Source organism: Cheilinus undulatus, linkage group 2 (assembly GCF_018320785.1).
Source record: "Cheilinus undulatus linkage group 2, ASM1832078v1, whole genome shotgun sequence".
NCBI classification, from domain to species: Eukaryota; Metazoa; Chordata; class Actinopteri; order Labriformes; family Labridae; genus Cheilinus; species Cheilinus undulatus.
Window position 1 is genome coordinate 27,825,312 of NC_054866.1, and position 27,933 is coordinate 27,853,244.

The 27,933-nt window shown below is 39.4% G+C and overlaps 1 protein-coding gene across 1 annotated transcript; it reads left to right on the plus strand.

Moving 5' to 3' along the window:
* Nucleotides 1-754: 754 nt before the first annotated feature.
* Nucleotides 755-23,811, plus strand: abhd15a (abhydrolase domain containing 15a). The gene is made up of 3 exons (XM_041795853.1): nt 755-1,639; nt 17,286-17,638; nt 20,168-23,811. The coding sequence occupies exons 1-3, from the start codon at nt 1,118-1,120 to the stop codon at nt 20,811-20,813; spliced, it is 1,521 nt and encodes a 506-aa protein (XP_041651787.1). The 5' UTR covers nt 755-1,117; the 3' UTR covers nt 20,814-23,811.
* Nucleotides 23,812-27,933: the final 4,122 nt, after the last annotated feature.

Consider the following 27,933-nt stretch of genomic DNA (forward strand, 5'->3'; position numbering starts at 1 on the left):
TGTTTTTCTCTGTTTCTCCCACATCTTCTGGTCTATCTGATTAAAATGTAAATTCTTACCTTTCCCAGTAATTATTGATCAATCTAAAAGGGGCTATTTTTTTATGTTTGAGTTTCATAAATAGCATCAAGAGGAGCTGAGGGATGAGGAAAATAGCGGAGAGGAGGTTATCACATTACATAAATGTTATGAGCCTGAACCAGAGTGGATGTCTGCAGTGCTCACTGTGCACAGAGAGCAGAGCAGTGGCCTACTTTCACTCCTTCTTTCAACTTCCAGGAGCAAAAACTGCAGACACTGAGCAAAACATGACAGTGTTTGGTCAAATAACAAAAACCTGCAAAACAAGCTGGATTATTTTACATCCTAAGCCCCTCATGCTGCGTCAAGATGTCATGCTTTGATTATTTTTTGTCATTTCTCTGTCTCTCTGATTAGTTTGTAATGTGCACTTGTTGCCAAATTCATTCAGAAGAAAATTCATTCATGTCCATTAACGGTCATGCGCACAAACCACTCTTGTAATTGTGCATCTGTGTGAGAGAGAGGGGGATAGAATGAGAAAGAGCCCACATTTAGTAAACAGTGCACCTCCATGTACCGGTTACACTGGGAGCAGTTTCATGGGAGGGTTTACAAGCTGTGATACTGTCGCGCACCGACTACCTGCTGTCTCTGAAGGGAGAGGGGCAAGACTGGGGGCGTTTCCAGCAGTGGCGGCGCGTTGCTCTCAGACATTTCTTGCGCTCCCAGCTGTTGGGTTGAAGCACCGGTCGAGCGCAGTTGGTTACTGTATCAGTGCATGAAAAACAGAAGGGGTCTACCCTTTATGAAAGATGGAACATGAAGTCTGGTTTAGAATGAGCTAGAACGTCTGCAACACCGCGTAGAGGAAACACCACGAGTGCGACGAAGAGGGGCTTGCGCGCTTTGGCACAGGAGGGAAGCTCCAAAACGCTTGTTAAGGGGAAAAAAAAAAGCTCGGCACATTTAAACTCAGAGCATGTTACCTTGGACTATTTTCTATAAATTAAATTCATAGTTTTCAACTTTGGATCAAGACAAAGGGGTGGGAAGTGCCCGTATCGTGCTTTTTTGGCTCCCTCAAACCGTGTCAATGCTGGAATGGCTTGTTGCTCTGTGCATTACGATCCTGGTGGTACTAATCTGGCCAGGCTCCGAATATTTTGGCAGCGAGAGCAAGACGGATGCTTTGCTTCAAGGACTGGAGATGTCTCAGCAGACAGTGAAGGATAAGACCGGGAGGCGCTTGTCAGACCGAGATGAGAGCGACGGAACCGGCGAGAAATCGCGCGCCGTGGCATTAATCTGCAAACCATCGGCTTTGGCGAACTACCTCCTGAAACACTGCAGGACTTTCAGTCATTTCACGCCGTGTCTCGGGTGGACGTGGCGGGCCAGCGCCTTCCTGCAGAGTGTGTATGAGGCGTGCTGGCCGTACGACAGCCCGGTCCAGTTCGTGCGGGACAACCTGCAGCTGAGCGACGACGGGCTGGTGGCCCTGGACTGGGCTGTGCCATCGTACCAGAAGCGACGCAGGACGTCCAGTCACTCCACTAGTCCAGTCTTGCTCATCATCCCCAACTCTTTTGGGAGGATCACCAGAAATGTCCTGAAGGTAAACACTGGCTTCATAATTTTACTGAACAGGGCACAGTTATCATACCATGGAGATAGTCTTTAAATAACAGGTAACTATATCCACGAGGAACCTGATCAGCATGCCACACACACACACACACACACACACAAAAACAATAGTTCTTAAGGAAAAGTTAGATAAATATTCCAGCTGTCAGAGGAGCATGGCTGGACCTTTCTCCAATACTCAGTAAAACGAATAATAAGAGCATAAATGTTAGCTGTAGACGACAGCAGCATCATAAATCACATTTATAGAAACCCATTTATATCCATTTCTTTGACAAAGGTTAAGATTCGCTCACTTTATACTGGGTTTCAGCACGCGTAAACATGCTGGGAAAACTGTGTCAATATGCAGATCATATAAAAATTTACCCTTTAAAAAGGCACAAGTGTTTGGTGGCAAAAAGCAGAGACCAAATATTCAGAAATCCATATTTTAAAACATGGCTCTTGTTTTTGCAGTAGAAATAGCTGTAAGTGCAAAAAGCTGTCTTTCGGTTTCAGTTTGAAGATCTTTAAGGACATAAAAGCTCAACTTTAGAGGAAATATTTGTCTTTTTTTTCTGCTACACATTTCAAAACACAGATAACTTCTTAAGTCTGCCAGTATTTTTCTGTATGACCTGAGCGGGCTTCTTATCCCTGCTAAAATTATAATGCAGTAATTTTATTACAAATCAATTCAGTGGGAGACACAGGGACAATAGATAGAAAACTGTAGTGTTGCGTTGAACCTGATGGTAAGATGTGCAATGAATCCTCAAAAAATCAATTTTAGAGGGTTGTTTTGGAACAAGACAAACTCTTGGGAATTTTGGGTGCTGTGTTAGGTAATCAATAGGGACCCCTCACTTTGAATGTAGGACTGATTTTCACTGCTTAAGAATTTAGCCAGAGGTTAGTTGTCCTCAAAAATGTTTTTTTCCCTTTAAAAAAAGGATTGATGTTAAACAATAAAAAGCCAGATTTTTTTTTTAAATCAGAGGGGTTTAGGGATCAGAAACATGCAAGGAAAATATTTAAAAGCTACATTAAGGGTCAGGAAACAGGCAAGCAACATGCCTAAAGACACAAAACACCCTGAACACAACAAGTTTAAACTCCTCCCTTCTGGTAGGCTGTACAGGGAACTGTAAGCCAGAACAACCGAACATGGAAACAGTTTTCCCTTAGCCTTTAAATGTGACGAATGCTTAACAGTCACTGAGACAATCTGATGACCACTCAACAATCATTGGGTCAAACTAATTACCATTCAACAGTCATTGAGTCTATCTGATGACCACTCAACAGTCATTGAGTCTATCTGATGACCACTCAACAGTCATTGAGTCTATCTGATGACCTCTCAACAGTCATTGAGTCTATCTGATGACAAATCAACAGTCATTGAGTCAATCTGATGACCATTCAACAGTCACTGAGTCTATCTGATGACCACTCAACAGTCATTGAGTCTATCTGATGACCACTCAACAGTCATTGAGTCTATCTGATGACTACTCAACAGTCATTGAGTCTATCTGATGACCTCTCAACAGTCATTGAGTCTATCTGATGACAAATCAACAGTCATTGAGTCAATCTGATGACCATTCAACAGTCACTGAGTCTATCTGATGACCACTCAACAGTCACTGATTAATTTTGATGACCACTCAACAGGCACTGAGTCAATCTGATGACCACTCAACAGTCATTGAGTCAATCTGATGACCATTCAACAGGCACTGAGTCAATCTGATGACCACTCAACAGTCAATGACTCAATCTGATGACCATTCAACAGTCACTGAGTCAATCTGATGACCACTCAACAGTCACTGAGTCAATCTGATGACCATTCAACAGTCACTGAGTCAATCTGATGACCACTCAACAGTCACAGATTAATTTTGATGACCATTCAACAGTCACTGAGTCAATCTGATGACCACTCAACAGTTACTGATTAATTTTGATGACCACTCAAAAGTCATTGAGACAATCTGATGACCACTCAGCAGGCACTGAGTAATTTTGCTGATCACTCAACAGTCACAGAGTCCCTCTGATGACTTCACCACAGAAAATATATGTTTTTATTCAATAAGCACCTTAGCCCTGCTTAATGTAAAATATCCTGCATGGCCCCTCCTGATTGTCTTTGTTTCAGATATTCAAAGAAAGCTCACTGTGGTAAAATGCCTGACTTCATGAGCATATTTGCACAAATTAATCTACTAACCATACTAATCACTTACTTAATCTGTTTACTGTGCCTCATCTTATATGCACCTTTGCACTAATCAACCATCTTAAATTATGTAAAATACTTCATGTAAATTGTGTAGTCAGCATCCTTGCACCCTTTGCACATCTTGCAATCCTATCAATGCACACAGACAGAAAAATTGTTCTGATTCATATATATATATATATATATATATATATATATATATATATATATATATATATATATATATGATTCATTTAAAATAGTTTATCTTGTTTAAAGTCAGACAGTCAAAAAGGTGAAAAGACATTTGAAGATGCTTATTAACAACTGCCACTGGAGCAAAGGGAATCCAAGCTCAGTTTGAAAATAAAAGCTAAGCTGTAAAATGAGCAGAGGCAGCACCTGTTTTTCAAACTGCTCTTTCAATACACTCACTGAGGTAATTGAGTGAGGGATTACAAAGCATCGCTTGACTTGAGAGGCCTGGGGAAGAGCAGCGCTGCTCCACATGAATGCCTGCTGGCTCTTGACTCTGGGCACCTGGTATCACCCTAGTTCAGTTGATTTCATGTTCTTCATTTTACTAGCTCTGTGTGCAGATCAGTGACAGCATTTTTGTCAGAAACAAGACTTGTGCAAGAGCTGAGCACACTTAACAAACCACATGTGTTTTGACACTAAAATAACGTGAAAAACTTCTGTTAATGTGATGACATCCTGGATCGAGGATGACAGAAGGGAGGGAAGTGGGAATAAATAATTGGGAGGCAGAGATGGAGAGCAACCGTCACCTTCAGACCGATTTGAGACCCAACAGTCATCATCAGAGTAGAGAATATTTGTAATGCTGTCATCCAGTTCTGCTCTGGAGAACTGAGAGCTGAGGCACCACAAGGGATATACACCAATTAAGATTGCTCCTGTCACTGTTGAGTCTCTCTGTATATAACTGTGTGTGCCTGTTTGTCAGAAAGGCAGATAAAAACGGCTCATGTTCGTGTGGGCTTATATGTGGGTCTATATCAGTAACACAGAGGAGAAACTAAACAAAGAGGGGAATGCAAACTCCATCCCTCTTCTATTTAAAAAGCACATTTTAAAAACGGATGCATTTCATTCAGACTTTTACACTTGATTCCTTTAAAGGAACAATATGTTGAATTTTCACACTGAAATGTCTGCTCCATGTGTGGATAACTGCTCGGATGGAGTATGTGGAGTTTGATTATCAGCCTGGGCGATTCATCGGCCAATTATCTGTATCGGCATTTTATTTTACCAATAATTGACTAAGCTAATTAATCAAAAAGGATGCTACTTTTGCTCTGCCATAAAGTGTGTTTTACCCTACCACTTAATTTTCACTCTTCACAGTCTAAATTAATGTCTTTTTTTCAACACACTCTGATTGGCTAGATACTGCACCTGAGTGCAGTGAATGTGCCTCAAGTGATTGTAGTATAAAGACACCTGTGTCTAGAAGGTCCAGTCACTTGTTAATCAGTAATTCTGGCTACCATTACCCCATGGACACAAAAGAACTGTCCAAGCAACTCAGACAAAATGTTCTTGAAAATTATAAGTCGGTAACCTTGCAAAGCAGATGGATACGCCCGTTTCCTTGTTTTTCACTGGCGAATCCATCTTGCAAAGCTCCCATCTGAACCGTTTGGGCCTGGTTAGAAAGTGACAGGACCAATCAGTGATGAGGGGCAGTACTTTCAGGCGCAGCAGAGTGACATTAACAAGCAGCAGCAAGAGCTGGTGCAGTTATGGGGGAAGAGATTAGTGTGGATGCTGCTAAAGCGCCAGTTTTATCAGAACTTGACGACATTTCTTCATTAAAAGAAGAACAAAGAACAGCAGTGAGTTGTTTTCTTTTCAAAAACGACAAAAGTCTAGTACTCACATGTCTCGGTGTCTCATGTTTTGCGTTATTCCTCAGTAGCTGCACACATGCGGCTCGATAGCTGCTATGTCACGTGTTTTGTTGCTCTGATTGGCCAATAGAGATGTTGCAAACAGAACGTTCATCCAATCACACACAGTTTTTTTTCAAAGCCTCTGCCTTTTCTCAGACGTTTCCTATTGAAGCTTTCCCAGATGGATATGTGAAACACATCCATCTGGTGTGTCAGGTTAATAAGTCGGGGGATGGATACAAAACAACTCCAAGGCACTGAACATCCCCAACGGTTCAGTGAGTGTGGCAAAATATAGGATAATCCTGTTGACAGTCTTATTCAGACTGCAAGAGAAATACAGCTTGGGAAAAGATTGAATTTCCAGGAAGACAATGACCCAAAGAGTACAGAGAAAGCTACACAGAAATGGTTTAAAGACAACGAGGTGAATGTTCTGGAGTGGTTGAGTCAAAGGCCAGACCTGGATCCAGTTGGCAGGAATTGTTGGCAGGACTTAAAAATAGCTGATCACACCTGATACCCGTGCAACCTGACACATCTTGAGCGGCTTTGCAAAGAAGAATGGAGTAAAATTTCAGTGTCCAGATGTGCAAGCCTGACTGAGACCTATCCACACAGACACAGTGCTATGATTGCAGCCAAAGGTGCAATCACAGTAAAGGTTCAGCCATTTTTATACTCAAAGGGGCCAGTTTAATAAACAGAGGTGAGTAAGATGTGGGAATGAGCCCCACATTCAGTAGGCTGTGATCTCCGTTCAAAGCAGCGTGTTGAAAGGCCGTAAATGTTCCAAGGAGCAGACATCCAGCTGGTGCAGCCATGCTGCCTCGTGATTTACATGCGTCACACTTTCCTGACAAAGCAGATAGATTTGTGACTTTGTGACCTACTTACACTCAACGTTCACAAGTGTTTAATTCAGCATGTTCCTGGCGCTCATTTTACAATCATGTATTTGTCATTCCACATGGGTTTAAAATATGATATAATCTGCTCATTATTTGTCATTTAGCTTTCAACACTTCACCAATTGATTTTTGGGCCATTTATTTTGATTTTGCATTGCTTAAGAGAAAGGTGTTGGAATTTTCCAAGAGCCTCGTGGCATAGGAAAATAGCTTAGCGCTAGAGCAGTAAATGTGGGGAAAGTTTACCATTAGCAGTCATTAATGGATCAGCGAGAGGTGTAATAGGAGCATTAGAAGTTAATCGTCTGAGGCTTGGAAATTTCTCTTTCACAGAATCAGTCAAACCAGGACAAAGGGAGTGACCCAATACAGGCAAAGGGCATTTATATGGCTGCTTTAAGAATAGTGTTTATCCAAAATTAAAGAAAATGTCAAGAGATTTGATGGGGAAACAGCACAATGAGAGGGCGAAGAAGCAGATTTGATATTAGAACAGTGTTTTCTCAGCTTGATAGAGTTAACACATGGGTGTCAATCATGCATAGCCTTGCATAGCTCTTGTTTTTGGAATAAAATGGCTTTAGTGCAAAAAGCTGTTTTTGGTTTGGTTTGAAGCTCTTTAAGGAAATTAGAGTTCATAAGAAGAAAAGTTGCAGATTTTCTCCCTGCACCTTTTTAATCACACTGATATTAAACTATAACTTCTTCTCCTCACTATTCCATGTAGCGTTTCAGTGTTTAGCAGCATTATCTTAGCGTTGTTAAATAATCAAGTGTGCCTCTTGTTTTAAATGTTTTGAATGCGGCTGAGGATTCTCTTCAAAATGTAGCGAGGGGAAAAACTGCCTTCATGCACATTACATCATAGCCAATCCCTTGCCTTTGTGAGACTCCACAGCACTACAGATCTAGGCCATGTTGGGAGAAAAACAAAGATTTTTGTGTATCTGATGTTTGGCTGATGAAATACAATGAATTTAACCAAAATGTATCTTGTGTAGCTTCAGGGTCCACACAATTTCTTGCCAGTCAGAGGAACATTTTATACAAATAAGTGTTGGCATTTATGATGCATCAAAAACAGTAACTTTTTCTCTGGATCTTCATGGATGAGTATATATATACAAGATGTCAGAAACTTTTATTGAGCAGTGCTAAAATTCAGATTGGTGGGTCTATACAGAGCCTTACATAATCAGACTGTTCAATTACTTATCTTTACATGAAAGATTGGAGTGCAACAGTCAATGGAGCCTTGGATCAGTAAAAATGTGACACACAGTGGTCACTGCATCAACTTAAATGTTATAAATTAGTTGGATCTTATTAAGGACCTTCTGCCTTTTATCACACACTATAAGACCAAATAGTTGAAGACTGTAAAAAAAATGGAGTCGTGTTAACTTAAAAAATTCCCCAATACTATTTCAGGACAGGAGACTTTTTTGTTCCATGAGTCAAGTTACTGTCTCAGAGAAGTCCCTCATGTGGGTAGCAGCCATAATACAGTATATCATGGATGGTGTACTGAACATGATGTAAGCGGACTTCCTGGTTCAGTGCTAACCCTTCAGTCATAGTTACTTTAAAGGAGACGTATTATGCAAAAATCACTTTTTCAGGCTTTTCCAACACAAATATGTGCCCCTGGCTTGTCCACAATCCCCTTAAGTACCAGAAAAATCCATTGCCTTTCCCCCTCTCTTTCTCCACCTTTCAGAAAATGTGTGCTGAAACAAGTCGCTCTTAGATTTAGCTCCTGGTGACCTCACTAGGAGTGTAAGCACCCGCCCCCAGGTTTGGTTGGCCCTCCCCCACTTGGAGGGAAGTTCTGCCCTCCTCTCCTGATCCTCTCAACTACCAGCTGAGATGCTGGATAGATCAGTGGGTTATCCTGCTGACTACTGTCTGGGAGGTTTATGGTTCGAGTTCTACAGTCTAGCAGTCAAGTTCTAAACTTTGGATAAAAGTGTCTGTAGTACCAGGAGTACTGTATCCATTTCCTGGGAGGGGTGTGGTCAAGGGCGGAGTCAGACAGCTAATTACCATTTAAAGCCACAGACACAGAAACGGCTCGTTCTGTGAAGGGCTGAAATAGAGCAGTTTTTAGACGTACAAAAATCCTATACTGGAGTGTTTTTTCAGCAACAAACTTTACAGGCATGTTTTGGTGACCTCTGAGACCAATTTAAGCTTGTCTTAAAAGGGTAAAATATGTCTCCTTTAAATTTTCCTACTTTGAGTGGCATGAATGTCCAAGATTGAAGTGTGTGGAAAAAATGAGGGATAACTGCAGTGGATAAGGAACATGAATTTTACGAAAAATACATGTACATGTTGTTTTGAGTTAGGTCTAAACAGAATTTTTAAGTAAAGGAAGGTTTCTGTATTTAAGTTTAACTTAAAAGTTCAGTTTACCAAGTAAAGTGAATTACCTGCTACTAAACAAATACAGTTTTTTTTCAGTAATTATTACCTTTTTTGTTTGTTTGTTTGTTTGTTTGTTTGTTTTTGTTTTTTTTTTTTTTAACTTAGTTGCCTCTAATATTTGAGTTCTAATAACTCATTGGGGATTGCAGTGTAACTTTAATATTTTAACCTGAGTCTACAAAAATGGTATTTCCGCTACTTTAAAACTTCGATGTTATCAGTTTTAATAAAAATTTTGAGTACTTTCAATTTTTTCAGGTTTACAGTGTAGCTGGTTCTGAATACTCTAGCATAGCATCTTCAATCTCTTGGAACTTGTGTTGACTTTTTACCTGCCTAGGTAGCCAGGTGTGTTACATGGATCATTACCAAAGAGTCTAACAGTTCTCAAACTCAGAAATTAAGTCATGTGGACTTAACATGAAATGTCTACCCATACACTTTGGAGAGAAGTGATTAAAAATCATAGCTCCCAAAAGATCTCACCTGCTGAGAGACTGCATAGCTAATGTTCAGCCAAGATCTTAACACTAGCATGCAGCACAGATGTAGCCGAATATTCAAAACTTTCTTCCAAGAAATCCTTGGTTATCACATCTAGAGCCTGTTTTATTCCTGCAGCTTACAGCTGTAATGTGTTTTTAAGTGTGAATGATTTCCTAACATAATAAATACATTTTGAGCCCATTGACTTGGTAATAAACTGAGAGCATTTCACTGAGCTGGGCATTTTTTAAAGAACAAAAACAGAAATGTTTGACCCCCCTTTAATTGTTAAATTGTCTGTAATTTGGGCTTTGTGATGGAATTAAACATTCTGTATTCATTGTTAGCAGGGATTCATAATGCCACTAAAGTGCACAAGGCAAAGATTACTGTACCAGTAAAAACAAATGTAATATTCTGAAATGATCTTGTTTTGTTGGATCAAACTGGACCAGATTAAACTGGAATGTATCATTCTATAGCCTGAGTTGGGTTTCTAAAATCATTCTGTAGCCTGTGACTCAAGATTTGAACAGAATCCTCTTGAACACACTCCTAAATCATGTAACATAAATGTTCTACTACATTACCACATGAACTCAATCCTCCCTGCTTGAAAATCTTACGTTGTGCATCTAGCTCAGATGAATGAATCCCACAGGCCTGTTGAAGAGTATTTGAGGCCAACTGTTGACCTGGATAGAGGACAGAGCTTTGTGATGTGGTGCTTTGTTTCCTGTAAAAGGCTTTTAATTAAATAACATCCTTCATTTAACTTGATTTGTGACCACATGTCCTGATGAAGATGCTGAAGCTTGTGAAATATTAGAAGAGCTTTTCTAGAAGAGGATCCGTGCTTTTAAAACACCTCAGAGAGAATATTGTGGAGTTATTGGAGCCCTGTTGTATTTATGTCTGCGTCATTGTTTCAGCACAGAGGGTGGGCAGGATAAATGCGGCCTGTGTCTGTATGAGAGCTGGCATGCTGTCCAGTGTCTGGAGTCCCTGCTGATGGAATTTGTCACTGAGCTGACGGTTTGTCAGCTCTGGCAGAAAACTGCAGGGGAAGCTACTGTTTGTTTTTCTACCGTTTCGACGATGAAGCTCAGATGTCTGAAAAGAATTCATATGGTCAACATTATATTAAAGGAAAGCTAACGAAACTAGAGATCTCATATAATGAAGGCTGCATTATTATAGTTCTTTGTTTTTCATGTAAAATTACTGAATCTGGTGAAATCATTCCCTATTACTCCCCTTTTTCCCAAGTAATCACTTCACCTTCAAATAGAAAAAGACAAATATTATGACAGATGTTGGCTTGAAAATATTTATGAATGTACTAAAGTCTTCTTCACTGGTGTCTGACCCTGTGCTGTTGTTACTCATCCCTCACTGCACCTATGAAACCAAGTGATTCAGTGATGATCACTGCAGTGTCAGGCAGTGGTTTTATACCTAAACGTTTTATTAGTTCCAGCATTGGCAGCCATGAATAAATCTGTTCACACTCACTTCACCTAATTTAATCTGAGCTGCTACATTCATCACCCAGCCTCAGCTCTCATACACAATTTGAATCATGAAATATCTGATTGTTCATCTCAATATCTGCAGGAATTAAACTGAACTCAAGGGATTCATACTGATATGAAACTGCTCTCTTCCTTCCTCTTGTGTGATCCTCTTAAATCACAATGATTCAAAGTATTATACTGAAGGGGAAACAGCTTGTGAATACATTTAGAGAAGATGTGTTTGTGTATTAGCTCTAATCACATCTTTCCTGACACGTGTGGAAATGCATCTAAGAAAGGTGGCATATCTGCAGAATGAAAACTGAATGTAACAGATTTCAGTTGCCCCTATTTTATTCAGAAAGTCTTCAATGGGAAACCTTCTGAGATGAGACACAGCTGAGTGGCTCCGCACATACAGAAAGAAAACGTCCACTCTTTACATTTCCGTACACACTGTCATGGATCGGATGATTTATTATAGATGACAGAGACATGCCTTTATTGTCTGGAGAGCTTTAAATATCAAAACTCTTCCATCCAGACTTTTCTAAGTGTATGTAATTTAATAATCAGGCTAAAGTTTCAGTGGAAGGTAATGACAGTTTGTGTTGATCTGTGCAATGTCTCATTTCTTTGGCTGATTTTGTTCATGTGTAAGAGGTGTTTTTACACAGAATCTTATCAATCTCATCAATGCATATATCAAAAAGAATCTTTGTCATGTCAACTTTATTCATAAACAAACTTTGGTAGTTACATTCATGAAATAACCACACTGCAAACATTACAGACTAAGAAACATTTGATAAATAAAACCAAGAAAAAGGTCAGAGGTCTAATCCACGATTAAATTATGCATAGATCTGTTGTAAAGGTAGATAGCTTCTTTAGCTTTAGCCAATGTTAACATGTCACTGAGCTATGCAGCTAATGCTACTTCATAAGCCAAAGTAGATACATTTGCTTTAGCAGTTGAGGTTAAGCAAACGTAGCTAAAACCAGTTTTGCTACATAGATAAAATAGCTGCGTAGCTTAGATGGCAATATCCATTAGCTTCATAATCTTAAGCTTTTGCTTTAGCTACATTAGCTATGTTTATACCTTATTTATGTAGCTCACGTAGCTTACAGAGCTACATTATTTTGCTGCTTTAGAATGTTGTCATGAAGGACAACCTTTTTTCCAGTAAATAGACTGTTTACTCAGCTTTATTAAAAATTTTGTTACCAGGTTTTGCAGGTCAGGTTTTTAACTTTAAACTTTTGGTATCGTAGCCCGTACCTCATGGGTGTCCAAACTTTTTCCATTGGGGTCCACATACAAAAAGGATGGTGGGGACATTTTCATATTCCTCGCCCTTGTGGATATTTAAAAGCAATAAAACCAATCTAATATGCTAAGATATGCCAAGTTATTGAGTATGCCTAAATGGTAAACGGCTGACAAGGTCAACAGACAATCATTTTCAGGATTTTGGGAGGACGATCAGATTTCAGACGGCCCTGTTCGGCGCTGGTTACCACTGGCTCCACCCCTGAAATGTCACCGGTAGTGCTAAAGATAAAGTAATTAATGTGGAAGTTATACATCAAGACATTGTTAAGACATTGGTTGCAAGTTTGTTTACTCTGTACAGTGTTATCCCAAATAAGTCACAAAAAGTTTTCGAATACATTTTTTTCAAAATGTTTGTCTACAGAATTGACATGGTAGCACAGCTTTGTGCTGAAACTACAAAGTTCAGTGCAGTCAAGGACAATCTTCATGTTCAAATGTGGGCCATGATTAATTTTTTTATCGAGAATTTGCTGAGGGCCAGTCAAAAATGGACCGCGGGCTGCATCATAGTTTGTACACCCTTGCCTTGCCTTTACCCTTACCCTAACCTAAATTAAAGTTTAATCAGATTTTATTTTGAAAGTTTGGGGTGTATTTCTGTTCTTACAGTAATGGTCTATGAGAGGGGGTGTATGAGAGCTATCTGCAGCCAGACCCCTCTCCTACAAGTACACAGATACAAGTACAAAAGAAAGACATTTATGAAAGAAAAGGAAATTTTGGCTGGTGTCAGCACTAGTCATTTGTCTTTGCTGCTTTGTGCTATTTAGTTAGTGAGTATTGACAATATAGTATGTTTGATTTTGTTTGTTAGCCCTGTTTTGACTGGCAAACAGTCCAGGGTGTGCAGCTTGGATTGGCTCTCATGTGATAAAATGTGTAGATAATGGATGCATTACTCTCCATTCTTTACTTAAGTTTAGAATTACTATTCACTCCAACATCTAGTAAGCATGATGTTATTGAATATCTTTTTTCTGGATTTTCCCTGCCCAGATATCTGGCACATCACATTTCTAACAAACAACCATTACTCTAATTATAGCTTACTGAAGAAGAAACAAAGCATAGAGATATTTCTGTCCATGGGGCAGCTGACTGAAAGAAAAGACTTCCTGCCAGAGACATGAGATCACAGGTCTCTGTGCTCAAACACTTCCTACTCTCATGTGTCAGTTTTGGCCTTCAGCCCAGTTCAAGGAGAAGCTGTGAAGGCGGAGGCTGTCTGGGCTGATCAGCTTGCTGTGGGCAGCTCATGAAATTTGCCATACAATTTGAGCCAACGTTTGGTCTCTTAAGAGTCTGAGGACAATAAGACTGCCTAAAGGGTTGAGCCCCTCTATTTTTAAGCTGTTACACAGGTAGACAGCACAAGAGTTAGCAGTTGGTTAAACTAGTTATTTGACATTAAATTTTCTATGCTAGCCAGGGCCGCAGATCATAAACTTGCTTTGGCTCTGTCTAAAGGTTGATCCCTCCCTGTCTTACTGCCTGGATGCAAATCACAGAGTTGGGTTATGTTACTTTATAAAGTGACTCAACACTTTAAAAGAGTAATGCTGGCCACAAACTACACAATTTTAACCCAGTTTCTGTCAGGATTTGCCTCCCCCGCACAATCATGCGCGTGTACCCAGAGTGGAGGCTTGTTGTAAACAATTATTGTCTGAATAATTTTGAAGCGTGTGGTGTCAACACATTATGTTACTGCTTACAAACACATTGTAGCCTCCCTGACCCTGAATGAATATCAAACACATCTGATATTTATGATTCTGCATCGTAATGCCTGTGACTGAATAACTTCAACAACCAATGAGAGCGAGCAGACCGGGTAGCATCACCAGCTGGACCTTACTTTCACCTCACACAAACATAAACACAAATGAACCTTCATTCCAGTCAGGATTTTATCCTGATTATTTGCCTTGTTTTATGGTTTAGCTGCAACTATAACATGCCAGCTGGTACAGTTTATTGTGGAGAGACAGCAAGCCAAGGGTATCGATAGACATCCATGTTTGTTTTTTCTTCTAAAGTCACGCCATTACATGAGGCTGTGGCAGGTCAGCAGATGTGTGGTCTCAGTGGTCTCACAGTCTGTCTGAGTTGTCTAGAGCAGTGGTTCCTTACCTTTTTTCTGAGGGCCCCCCTACTCATATTTAAGAAAAGATAAACCCCACCATGACCCAGTTGGTAAAATTAAACATAAATTTTAATTGTTCATTGGCAATATCCCAACATAATTGGCACACATACACTTGTTCTTGACAAAAGATCTGTATAAACTATCCATTATTATGATGGTGTATAAGGGCCACTCTTCTCAAGTTTAAAAAGTCACTAATTTACAAGACAACACACTAAAAGTTGTAAGTTATGTAAGTAAAATGTGAAATTTTGTACAGTCATGAAGTCGACGATCCAACCACTGTTTTCAGTTTGGTGTCTCACAGTATTTTTCCTGCACACTGTTGTAAATTTACGTAGAGTGTCTAGTGTCAAAATTTAAGACATTTTAAACTTAAAAATTTTCTCTTTTTTTTCTCATAAAATTAATACTATGAAATCAGAAATTCTGAGTTTTGTTTTCTTGTAAAAATTCAACTAATCTCAAATATTGTGATTTGTAACTTTTTTGACTTTCTTGCTCAAAAACTAATGGATCCTCTTCATTTTTTCTTCTGTTAGGTTGCCCCTAAAAGTTATGTTTCAAATCATGTTTTTAGAACAATATATGTACATCTAATTTTGATGTCAGAGAAGACAACCCCATAACTGTCAATTCCTAATAAGTTCCTTCTTCTCTGGTTAGTTCATGTCAAAATAATGATCGGCCTTTCAAAATAAAAGCAGGTCTGTATCTAAACATGAGGTCAATTACCCATAGCTTAAGACAGTAGAAAAATCCAAAATGATACAAAACCAGCCGTGAATGCAAAAAAGTGAAATTTTAAAATGTTATTTTAGAAAAGGGTGTAATTAATCGAGATTAACAACAAAAAATATTAGATTAATCACAATTAAAAATATTAGATTAATCACAATTAAAAATTTCAATCTTTTCACAGCCCTACTAGCAGCACATGTGCATTGATGCAACTGAAGGTTTATCTTCTGCAGGTAGGCAGCTACCTGTCAAAAAAGTCAGAGAGGAACAGAAACTTTGTACATACTCTGGGATATTCCTGTTTTTAGTCAGATAAAAGCAGACGTGTCAAGTAACGAAGTACAAATACTTTGTTACCTTACTTAAGTAGAAATTTTGGGTATCTATACTTTACTGGAGTAATTATTTTTCAGCCTCCTATTACTATTCCTATTACTACTCCTATTTCATTTCAGCTTGTTTCCATTCTGGCTTGTCATCATTCAAAAAAACACAAATAAAAAACCCAAAAACTTATCCAGCTAAATCACACAATCTGGATAGAGTGAATTTGACTGTGGTTGGAGGAGAAGTATAAACATGGTACCATTCTGACATCCTATTGGTTTGTACGCGATCCACTGCACCTGCACACACACAAATAACGTCACACTCCAGCAAGGAAATAGCAGACATATGTAGCCTAGTACAAAGATGTTTGTGGCAGAGACTCAAGAGAACTCGAGCAAAATGTCCCAACCAAGCACCAGCGAGGAGGTTGGTAGCCAGGAAGACTAACACTTATAGGCAACTAGTCATTATATCCTCCACTCCATGAAACATGTTAATGCTCAGTGGTACACATATATGGTTCTGGAATGTATTTTCATTGTACTAAAATGTGTTCGTTTTCAGTGGGCATGAAGTCTTTTTAAACCCTAGTATCTATACTTCTACCTGAGTAATTAATGTGATTACCTTTGACACCTCTGGGTAAAAAGTAAAGGTAATCAAGTTTATTGCTGTTTTCTTACTTCCCCCACCGAGTGATTTACATTTTTTGTTACAATAAAGAGTAGACACCATCCATTTTGAGCTAATTAACAGCAAACCACCTGCTGAAACATTATGTAAGCACAAAGCACAACCTGTGTAATTTGTGGCTTAACACATCAGAGACCAGGGTACATTATTTTTACAATAAGGCTTGTTAAGAAGGCCCAAAACTATGTCAGATTACTTCTCAATAAAACATTTTAGTAAGCATCAATCACCTCTTGTCTTTTCCTGTAATGTTGTTTAAATCAGTGGTTCTCAACTGCTCTGGTCATAGGACCTGCCACCACCTCCAAAACAAAAAAATTGCAACCCAAATTTCTGAAAAATTCCAACTATTAAAATTTATTCAATGAAAAAGTTACAGTTGTAACCCTAGATGGAACAAAACATATGACGGAACAAAAGACTGTGGAAAAAAGTAAGGACATGCATGCAAACAGATTATTTCACACTGATTTGCAGTAATAACTTTTTTTTTTTTTTTTTTTTTAGAATATTGAGAGGGGAAGACATCACCATGGGAAAACCAGCTTTCTTCTCGGTATTTCTTTCCAGGATAACTGGATAAATTAGTTAGAATCATAAGAAAACAAATAGAATCATTTTCCTTGTCCAGCAAACATATATGGAAACATGTCTGACTAAAGCTCCCATACATTTTAGATGGCCTACTGTACCACAGTCTTGTTTTGTTTTCCTCCTGGGGATCTACTGGCAACCCACTGAAAAATGACCCACTAGCTGAGAACTAATGGTTTAAATTACTTAAAAAACTGTCAACTGCATTGACTTAAAAATGCTAGCAAGCATGCTAGAACTCCCAATTAAATCTTTCCTGTAATTTTGTATTTTTATCTCTACAGTTGTGTGAGACAGCGCTCTCCCATGGCTACCTGCCGGCAGTTTTTAACCGCCGCAGCCACAACAGCACCCCGCTCACCACCGTCAAGCTGCAGCAGTTTGGTGACCCTACAGATCTGCGTGAGGCTGTGCGTTACATCCGCTACAGACAGCCTGCAGGAAGACTATACGCAGTGAGCGAAAGCACCGGGTCTGGCCTCCTCCTGTCCTACCTGGGAGAGTGTGGGTCATCCAGCTACATCACTGCGGCCGTCTGTCTGTCGCCCGTGTTCCGCTGTCAGAGCTGGTTTGAGAGTGGGTTGTACTGGCCACTGCAGTGGGTGCTAGTGCTCTACCAGAAGATATGTCTCAGCAGGTACAGAGGGAGGAACTAAAAGTTAAGATAAGATAAAATAAGATAAGATATTCCTTTATGAGTCCCACAAGGGGAAATTCCAAATATAGGGGGAGGGAGGGGAGACATGTTGGCCTAGGTTAGTTTTTGGGGAATGAGTAATGGTAATAGCAAATTGTATCAAACACTGATTTAACATCAGGTGTTTCCATGGCAGCACAAGTTGTCATAACAGTTCTGTCTGGCAGCTGCCATGAAAAGACAAAGACCATTACTGCCATAAAATTAAGAAAATAAAATAAATAATACAATTTCACTGCTTTGAGAAGTGTTGGAAATATTTGAGTTTATGTAATACTCAAACTAAGATAAAAATAGGAGTTGTCGTTGTTTAATTAAATTAGATACTTCAGTGGGAAGATTCTACACTTTGTACTTTTAATGTAATTAGTTTTCTAAGCATTTTCATAGAGAAATAGTTGGTTGGATGAACTCATTTCCTAAGGTGTCTTGTTGTTTCAAACAGCAGCTAAAGCTAACTTAGCCGTGCTAGCTACAATATTAATGTTACTACATATGCAAGTGTAGCTAAGTTAGCTGTAGCAACGTGAGCTTTAGCAAAAGTAGCTTGAGCAAACAGAGCTACACAGATAATGTAGATATGTAGCTTATGTAACTGCTTTGTGAGCTTAGCTCTGTAAGCTCTGTAGTTTACACAGCTAATGGAGCAATGTAAGCTACGTTGGCTATGTTGGAATATTTTCATGGAGGATCAGCTTTTGTCCTGTAAGCAGACTATTTACTGGGCTTTATTAAAAGTTTTGTGAATAGGTATGCAGGTGCTTTTAGCTTTAGGTATCCTAACCCTTACCTTAACTCTTATCTAACTGAATGTTCAATCTGATTCTATGTTGAAAGTTTTAGCATGCATCTCTGTTCAGTGATAGACAGTGTTGCAGATGAATGATCGATCAAAGGGCCTTCAGAAATGAACAGGCTGCAGCCAGTCTATCTTGTGGGTCCCACGGAGACATTCACAAGCTGATAGCATACATAAACTACAGGACATACCTTTAAAAGCAATTTGTTTTTTAGTCCCTTACAGGGCTTGACATTTACACCCAAATGTGGGTGGATTTCGACCATGGTGGGTAGCAGCGTGACTCTAACTAGCCACAATGGAGGGTTGAATTTATCAGTGTCACAACTTATGCTTCACTCTGACCGTGCTTGTCTGTTAGCCGTTATGATTTAGGCTTGTTAGAGAGAGGCCATCCAGCACATACAGGCTCAAACTTCCCTCCAAAATAACTGAAAAGGCTGGTCTCTTCATCCATTGGTGCAGTTTTACGCAGCGCCAAGGGCTTTGATGCTGCATGACACACATAAACATGACACTCACACACATATACTGATACACACTCGCACTGACGTGTTGGTAATGTAGACTGAAAGCTTCTATCTGCAGCGGACAGGAGGAGTTTGACACTCAGCATTCGCTGGTGGAGATTTGTCAGAGTGAAAATTAGAGATGTTCTTGTAATCTGCTGTAGTTTTTTCCTAATAAACAGCAAATTAACAGTATTTTGATATTAGCATAAACTTAATATCCATTGAAGAAAATAAAAATCTAAGAGTCTTGACTCTTAGATTACTGACTCTAACAGTGAAGTATGCCATATCTCTGTAGTGTGCTGTGTACAGGGAGAGGTGCTTTATTAAGAGGAGAGCTGATACTGATCATACTGACAGGGAAACTAGAGCATGTGTGTCATTTTGTACCTTTTGTACCAAATTTGGCATATAGCTCATAGTTTCCAAGCACCAAAATTGTGGCTAGTGGAAATACCGAGTGGCTAGTAAGTTTGCTAAACCACAAGCCACTGTGGCTGGTGAGCAAAAAAGTTAATGTCAAGCCCTGGTCCCTTACCATAAAAAACTTGGACATGTATGATGATAGAACAGCCAAGCCTTAAACTGAGAGATGACCATCTATATCCCTGAGCCACTGAGCATTTTGCAGAAAAAAATGATATGAAAATTTTTAATGTTTTGGGTGGGGATGTAAGACATGACTCCACTTGTTTTGGAGCTAGGCACTTCACTCAAGACAGAAAAATGAACAGCTGAATCTTCTCTTTCAGGGAATATATCACATAGTGTCAAAAAAGATGATAAATGAAGTCTTCCACATTAAATATATCTCACAAAAATCTAAAGCAGAAATATACTTAAACTGGGAAGATGGTGAATTGTAGTGAGCCAGCAGGGAGGCATGGTTAAAGGGCATTGTAGGAAAAAAACAGCTGCAATCAGTCCCTAACCATTTGCTGCAAAGGCACAAACAATTAAGGAACAATCAAGTTACTGTAGCAACAGATGAGCTTCTCAGTGTCAAGTCATCAATTCTGAGAGACGGCGTGACGCAGGTAATGATTCTTAAATCAGAGCTACGGAGGAATTATGAGATCCATGCAGCTTTTCAGAATTTATGTAGTGATTTTCACTTGTTTTCTATGCTCATTTGTTTTTTCATGTGTGTACTCGTAGGTACAAGACAGTGCTGGGTGAGACCATACAGACAGATACCCTGTTTTCCAGCTGTTCCTTGCGTAGCTTAGAGGAGTCACTGTTCTGTCAGACAGCACATTCAGCCTTTCCAACAGGAGCACCATCAGGGAGCAGCAGCATCTCTTCAGGTGCCTGGGACACTTACTGGGAACGTAACGAGCCCTTAAGAGACGTGGATGAAGTAGCTATCCCAGTTTTGAGCGTGTGCGCTCAGGATGACCCCATCCGTGGTGATACCCAATCCACAATCCCCTTGGAACTCTTTGAGACGAACCCACATTTTTTCCTCCTCCTGACTGAACGTGGTGGCCACTGTAGTTTCTCCACCCAGCCAGGGGAAAGTGCAGTGGGTGTTGTTGGTTGTGCGGCGGTGCCCAACAGTGTGACGGAGAACCGTGGTACCAATTGGAGCCACAAAGCTCTGCTGGAATTCTTCAGAGCCACTACGGACTTCTTTGCAGCGGAGGAGAGAGCAAAGCAGCTTGCGGCAAGGAGGAGAGGGCTGGGGGGAGGGGCAGGAGGGAGGGTTTTCCGCCACCGCAGTGTCAGTACGTGTAAACGGATGCCAGCGTGTTCTCATAATATCCATGCCATTTACAACTGGCAAAGATCTTACACACGATGAAGGCGGATATAGACTATGATACTTAAGGCTTCTGTCTAGAATATATATGTGAAGAATTCAGGTTGTTTTGTACATATTTGACACTCTGCTTTCTAAGTATTTAACAAGATCGGAAGTGCTGAAGTAAGGTCACTGAGTCAACTTAAGTTAAAAATAACTGCTTGGTGTCCTCTCACAGTTAATGTGATGCATAAGACACAATGGCTGTAAAAATAAAAAAAAGCATGACAGACCGGTAGCTCACATGCAGCATTTATGTGGAACTGTTAAACAGCTGACACTAAAACCCCAAAATGGGTTACTTTTTCTATAGACTGATACAAGTCTCTTCACTGTCAGCCCCTTAAACTGAAGGATTCTGTCAACACACACTTACATCTGCCTCACGTTACACACTTTGCTGTATTTGCAACCATGACTGGCCTAGGGCTGTTGCAATACCAGATTTTAAACTTCAGTACAATAGTAGCAAAAAAAACAAAACATACTAATACCTGCATCTGTCCCATAGTGACGAAAACATGCCTTTGGTCCCCACTATTATATAATTCTATGTTTTGAATTGCCACAAAATTACAGACAAACTCCTGCATACTGCACAAAGACATCTGCAACGTTTTGATACACAAAGTAATGTTATGCACACAGAGGTCATGATTTGTCTTTGTTGACAAACCAGCTCCCATAAACTATATTTTAATTATTTATTTGTGTAAGCAAATTTGTGTAAACAAATACCTGCATAAAAGTAGACAGGCTGCTTCATGCATCTGTTGCATACAATACATTTTACATTCATTCTGGAAACCACCCATGCAAAGCATTCGGGAAGGGCAGGACTTTTGAAAAACATTCTCAGAGGATGATTGGACGAAATTCTGTCTGTCACATTCATCATGGGCCAGTCAGAGCGACAAGAGAAAATGAGGTGGTAGACATGCTCAGCTCCAGTAGTAAGGTGAGCTCTGCAAGCAGGGCGTTGTCACAGGTTACAGATGGCGAAGCTTGTTGTTGGTTTAAACTCAGGCCTGTCGGGAGATGTGCAAAAACTTCTTCTCTGCCAAGAATAGTCTCTGAAGCAGTTCGGGAGGGGAGTGAAAGTATCTTTATTGTCATGAAAAGCTTTCAGTGATGTTCTTTTCTGCCATTATACTATAGCTACATCTGAGCTAAAACTGCAACATTTAGCACCATTACCATCGGCCTCCAGTACATCTAAACCCCAGCTGTAGCTACCACCTCATTCTCCTTCAAATGACGCTGATTGGCCAGATCTGTTTTCAGGCCTGGCACAATCTTTTCAGACTGGAGCTGGATGGATTTGCCTGATGACAGACATGGAATCTGGCCAACCCATCTGCTTTGCAAGGTTAGCATAAAAGTGAAGCTAACAGTCTATTATAGTCCAAACATTTAAACTGGAGCCATGTAAACCCCGTTCAAAAAACATGCATGTTAATTTTTTTTTTCTCCTCTAAAGGACAGACCTGACAAAGCTTGAATTTGTACTTGGGTCATCATCATCAATGCATTATTAAACAAGGTCCATAATTGAGGTTAAGCCACTGAAACATCTCCTTGCAGCCACTGATGCCAAATAAGTTCACTAATGCTCCTTAATGTCAGTTTCAGTTTTAGAATCCTAGACTACAATCCAGAAATCATCTGCACTTTGTGTTATCAAACATTTACTTTTTTACTGTTCCCTTAATTTCCTTTTCAATCCATAACAAGTTCTTTTTTCTGTTGTTAACGTCATGCTCTAATTTCGATCTGGACTTCCTTGTTTTCTTTCAGAATAAAAGAGGTCTGTATCCAAACAGGAAGTCAATGGCCCTTTATTCAAAACAGTATGAAAATCCAAAAGCAAACAAGAACAGCTGGAGGCAAATTTAAAAATGCAAACAAAGAGTAGATTAGTCAGAATTAACAACAGAAATCGAAGTTTTAATTGTTAAACGACTTACAGCCCTTCTTTTGTCTATACAAAGCTGCATCCTGGTGTTTCTTGGGCAACCTTTATTACCTTTATGTGTGACAAAACAAAGTTCAAATTAGTTTTTTTTTTCAGGCTCATAGCACTGAAGTGAATACAAGTGGTACCTTACATACAGTCTACTTGGACCCATTAGAAGAAAAGAGCTTTTAGGGGGAAACCCCACGGAAAAGGAAGGTTTTCCTTTAAAGTTCTTCATCACTAACTGCTGGGTTCAAAGAAAAATGCACCTCCATTCCCAAATACAGTGTAAGGTATCTATCAGATGATGACAGACGATGATTGTTGATGGGCTTTGAGATGGTACTGAAAGGTAAGATACCAGAGACTTTCCCAACACACACCCTATGTTTTTGTGCAATGTAAACAGAAAGCAGGAGGTTTTTTTTAATTCGTCCTCCTCCCATGCACCTGTGTTATGAAATTGATGTAATTTTAAACGTTTTGGTATTTTCCCTACTAAAGATCGTTCAAATAACAGATATTGTATCATTTTAAAACTCAAAGTAAAAGAGTATTAAAGAGTCTGGCAACCTTAGACTATGCATTGTTGTTTGAAACACTTTTGAGCTTGACACTTACTGTTATGCGTCATGGTTATTCTTATTCTGACAAATTGTATGCAAATGTGTTGAAAGCATTGTGTTCAAAGCAGAAAGAAGAATAAATCTGGGCAGACAAACTGAAGTAAATTTGGGCTAGATGTCAAGCAGGATTATTAAACTTCATTATGCTGTTGTACACTGAGTTTACTGTGTTGAATGTTCGTCACTGTTTTTGACCTGTGATGACCGAGTCCATTTATAGAGAGTCTGCATAATGAGGTTATGTTTTAATGAGCTGGGTGGCTAAAAGCTTTCTTTTTCCTATCTCATCAGATGGCTGCTTTGGCACTGAGATAAAGTGTTTGAAACGCAGTATAAAGAAATTCTTTGGGCCTTTGGAAATGCTGGTACAAAGTTTTCATTCCTCGGCATGGGTTAATAAACTTTATCAATTAAATGATGCATAGTGTGGTGTTCTGTGTGGTGGGACAAAAAAAAACCTTTTCTTGGATGGATAAAATTTAAGAGGAAAAGAAAAAAGGGCCAGGAATAGAAAAATACACATCAGGAACAAACACTACCAAGAGCTGTATGTCAGTGAAGTTTTTTGATTTTATTTTGTTTTGAAAAATGATTAAACACCTTTTATGTACAGTTGAAACCAGAAGTTTACATACACTATATAAAAAGTCACATAAACTTTTTTTTCTCACTGTCTAACATTAAATCAGATTAAACTTTTCCTGCTTTTGGTCAATTTGGATTACCAAAATTATTTCTATTTGCTAAATGGCAGAATAATGAGAGAGATCATTTTTTAGACAATTTTTTATTATTCACTTGAGAGTCAGAAGTTTACATACACTAAGATTACTATGCCTTAAACGATTTGGAAAAGCCCAGATGATGATGTCATGTCTTTGGAAGTCTCTGATAGGTTTATTGACAACATTTGAGTTAATTAGAGGCACACCTGTGGATGTATTTTAATGCACACCTGAAACACACTGCTTCTTTGTGTAACATCATGGGAAAATCAAAAGAAATCAGCCAAGATATCAGGAAGAGAACTGTAGACTTGCACAAGTCTGGTTCATCCTTGGGTGCAATTTCCAGATGCCTGAAGGTGCCACGTTCATCTGTTCAAACAATTATACACAAGTATAAACACCATGGGAATGTCCAGCCATCATACGGCTCAGGAAGGAGACGGATTCTGTGTCCCAGAGATGAACGTGCTTTGGTTCGAAAAGTCCATCTCAACTCAAGAACAAAAGCAAAAGACCTTGTGAAGATGCTGGCTGAAGCTGGTAAGAGTGTGTCATTATGAACAGTCAAATGAGTCCTGTACCCACATGGACTGAAAGGCCACTCTCCCAGGAAGAAGCCATTACTCCAAAAGAAACATAAAAAAGCCAGATTACAGTTTGCAAATGCACACAGGGACAAAGACCTTAATTTCTGGAGACATGTTCTGTGGTCTGACGAAACTAAAATTGAACGTTTTGGCCATACTGACCATTGTTACATTTGGAGAAAAAAGGGGGAAGCTTGCAAGCCTGAGAACACCATCCCAACTGTGAAAAATGGGGGTGGCAGCATCATGTTGTGGGGTTGTTTTGCTGCAGGAGGGACTGGTGCACTTCACAAAATAGATGGCACCATGAGGAAAGGATATTATGTGGAAATACTGAAGCAACATCTCAAGACATCAGCCAGGAAGTTAAAGCTTGGGTGCAAATGGGTTTTCCAAATGGACAATGACCCTAAGCATACTGCCAAACTGCTTACAAAGTGGCTTAAGGATAACAAAGTCAATGTTTTGGAGTGGCCAACACAAAGCCCTGATCTCAATCCCATTGAAAATTTATGGGCAGAGCAGAAAAGGCATGTGCAAGCAAGGTGGCCTACAAACTTGGCTCAGTTACATCAGTTCTGCCAGGAGGAAGGAGCCAAAATTCCTGCAAACTATTGTGAGAAGCTTGTGGAAGCATGTCCAAAACATTTGACCCAAGTCATACAGTTTAAAGGCAATGCTACCAAATACTAATGAAATGTATGTAAACTTCTGACTCTCAAGAAAATAATAAAAAATTGTCTAAAAAATGATCTCTCTCATTATTCTGCCATTTAGCAAATAGAAATAATTTTGGTAATCCTAATTGACCAAAAGCAGGAAAAGTTTAATCTGATTTAATGATAGACGGTGAGAAAAAAAAGTTTATGTGCCTTTTTATATAGTGTATGTAAACGTCTGGTTTCAACTGTATCTCATATTGATGGAATTAAGCTACTAGAGCTGTATATAAGTGAGGGTGAGACAGAGAGAAACTTCATTCGATTGATTTAAATGAAATATTAATGCTATAATTCAATCATGTTCAATATGACTTGGCTTTTTTGACAAAAGAAATGTACAAAAAACAAATTTCTACAAAGCAATGTCAATTAACTGAAAAGATGTAACATAAAACAAGTGTTAACATAAATATTCAATCCCTTCAAAGTGACTGACCTAATTCAACAGAGGCCCAGCCAACTGGTACTTTTAGTCTCACAATTAGTGAAATGGGGATCACCTGAGTGCAGTGAATGTGTCTCAATATTTGTAGTGTAAAGACACCTGTGTCTGGAAGGTCCAGTCACTGGTAAATCAGTATTACTGGCTACCATCACACCATGAAGGAAAAAGAACACTTCACACAACTCAGAGTAAAGGAGATTGACAAGTATAAGTCAGGGAATGGACACCAAAATTTCCAAGGCACTGAAAATCCCCCAGACCTCAGTTAAATCTATCATGAAGACATGTAAGGAGTATGGCATATGTGTAAATCTGCCAAGATCAGGCAGATTAGGTGTGGGAGACTCAAGTGGAAGAAAGTTCTTTGGTCTGATGGGACCAAAATGGTGCTTTTTGGCCATCAGTCAAGATGCCAAATACATATCACCACAAACACACCATCCCCACTGTGAAGCACAGTGGTGGCAGCATCATGTTGTGGGGATCCTTCTCTGCAGCCTGCCCTGAAAGGCTTCAAAAGGTAGAGGGTAACATGAATGTGGCAACATCTAGGAAAATCCAAGGAGACAGTCCTATTCAGTCTGTAAGAGAACTGAGATTTATTTTGCAGTAAGACAATGACCCAAAGTGTACAGCGAAAGCCTCACAGAAATTGTTTAAACACAACAAGGTGAAAGTTCTGGAGTGGCTGAGTCAAAGCCTAGACCTCAATCCAGTAGAGAATTTTTGGCTGGACTTGAAAAGGGTTGTTCACCCCTGATCCCTATGCAATCTGACAGAGCCTTCAAACTTGTGGTGCATAAATTGCCAGTCATTTCAAATACGTTGCATTATGTCATATTAATGTCTCATAATATTAAAGTTCTCAGTACTATTCTTTAACCATCTTTGAGTTTACATTATATCACACTAAGGTTGGGATTTTTGCTCTTGTGAAACCCCCTCCTGTATCAGTGCTCCCAGACATTCCCTATGAAAGCACAGTGCCCTGCTTTGCCATGCTGAGTGTGTGTGACATTCACCACTGTGTTTGTCCGCCCACTGAGCCTTATCCATTCAGACAGCTGGAACACAGCATTGTACACACAGACACACACAAAACACGGGCCCGTAGACACACTGTCAACAAGCATCCTTGCTGTCACACATACACTCCCACACACAGTCAAGCCATTGCTTACATGCATGATATTCATATATACACTCATTATCTGGAGGAAGATGCACCATCTCACAAAACAAACAAACCTCCTGTGACACAAAAAAAGACAGAGGATATCTCATTAAAAATCTCCCTATATTCCCATCAGGCTTCTTTCTCAGTGACCTGAAGAGATATCAAGTCAAAATTAGGTTTATTATGAACAAAATAGAAAGAGTGGTTTCAACTACATGTTCCATTTGGTATCTTAAAAATACTGAGACCACAAGTCCACAAATCTGGTTTGTCTGTATCACAATGTTGTAAATAAACCTCATACACCTGCACACAGCTGTCATATTTACTCAAGGAGCCAACATCCGTGTCATGGATTTGTTTCTCAGCAAATAGTGTTAAAATGATTAATGTTAAAGATGGAAGTACATCTTTTCTATTCTGGGGAAATTGTACACAAAAGATAGTTTTATCACAGCTGTGTCTTGAAAATGTAGTGACAATTTAATGCTAGAGAGGCTTACTGTAAAATAGCTGCTGGGTAGTGGCAGACCGGGTTGGTTGTTCCCATTCTTAAAAAGGGGGACTGAGGGTGTGCTCGACTTATTAGGTGAGCTGAAAGACAAAGCTTTCAGTTTATAAGTTGATCTACCTCCCAACCCTCACCAATGATCACCAACTCTGGATAATGACTGAGGATAAAGTCACAGGTACAAGAGGCTGAAATCAGTATTCTCTGGAGGGTTCTGGGCTCAGCCTTAGAGATATAAATACATATAATTTCAAAAAATTTGATACTGTTTGGAGTGACTTATAGTCAAGTCAGCCATTATTAGCAAATATTTAACCAAGAGTAAGAGCTGCCACTCTCAGAAAAGCTATGCTCACCTCACTGGTTG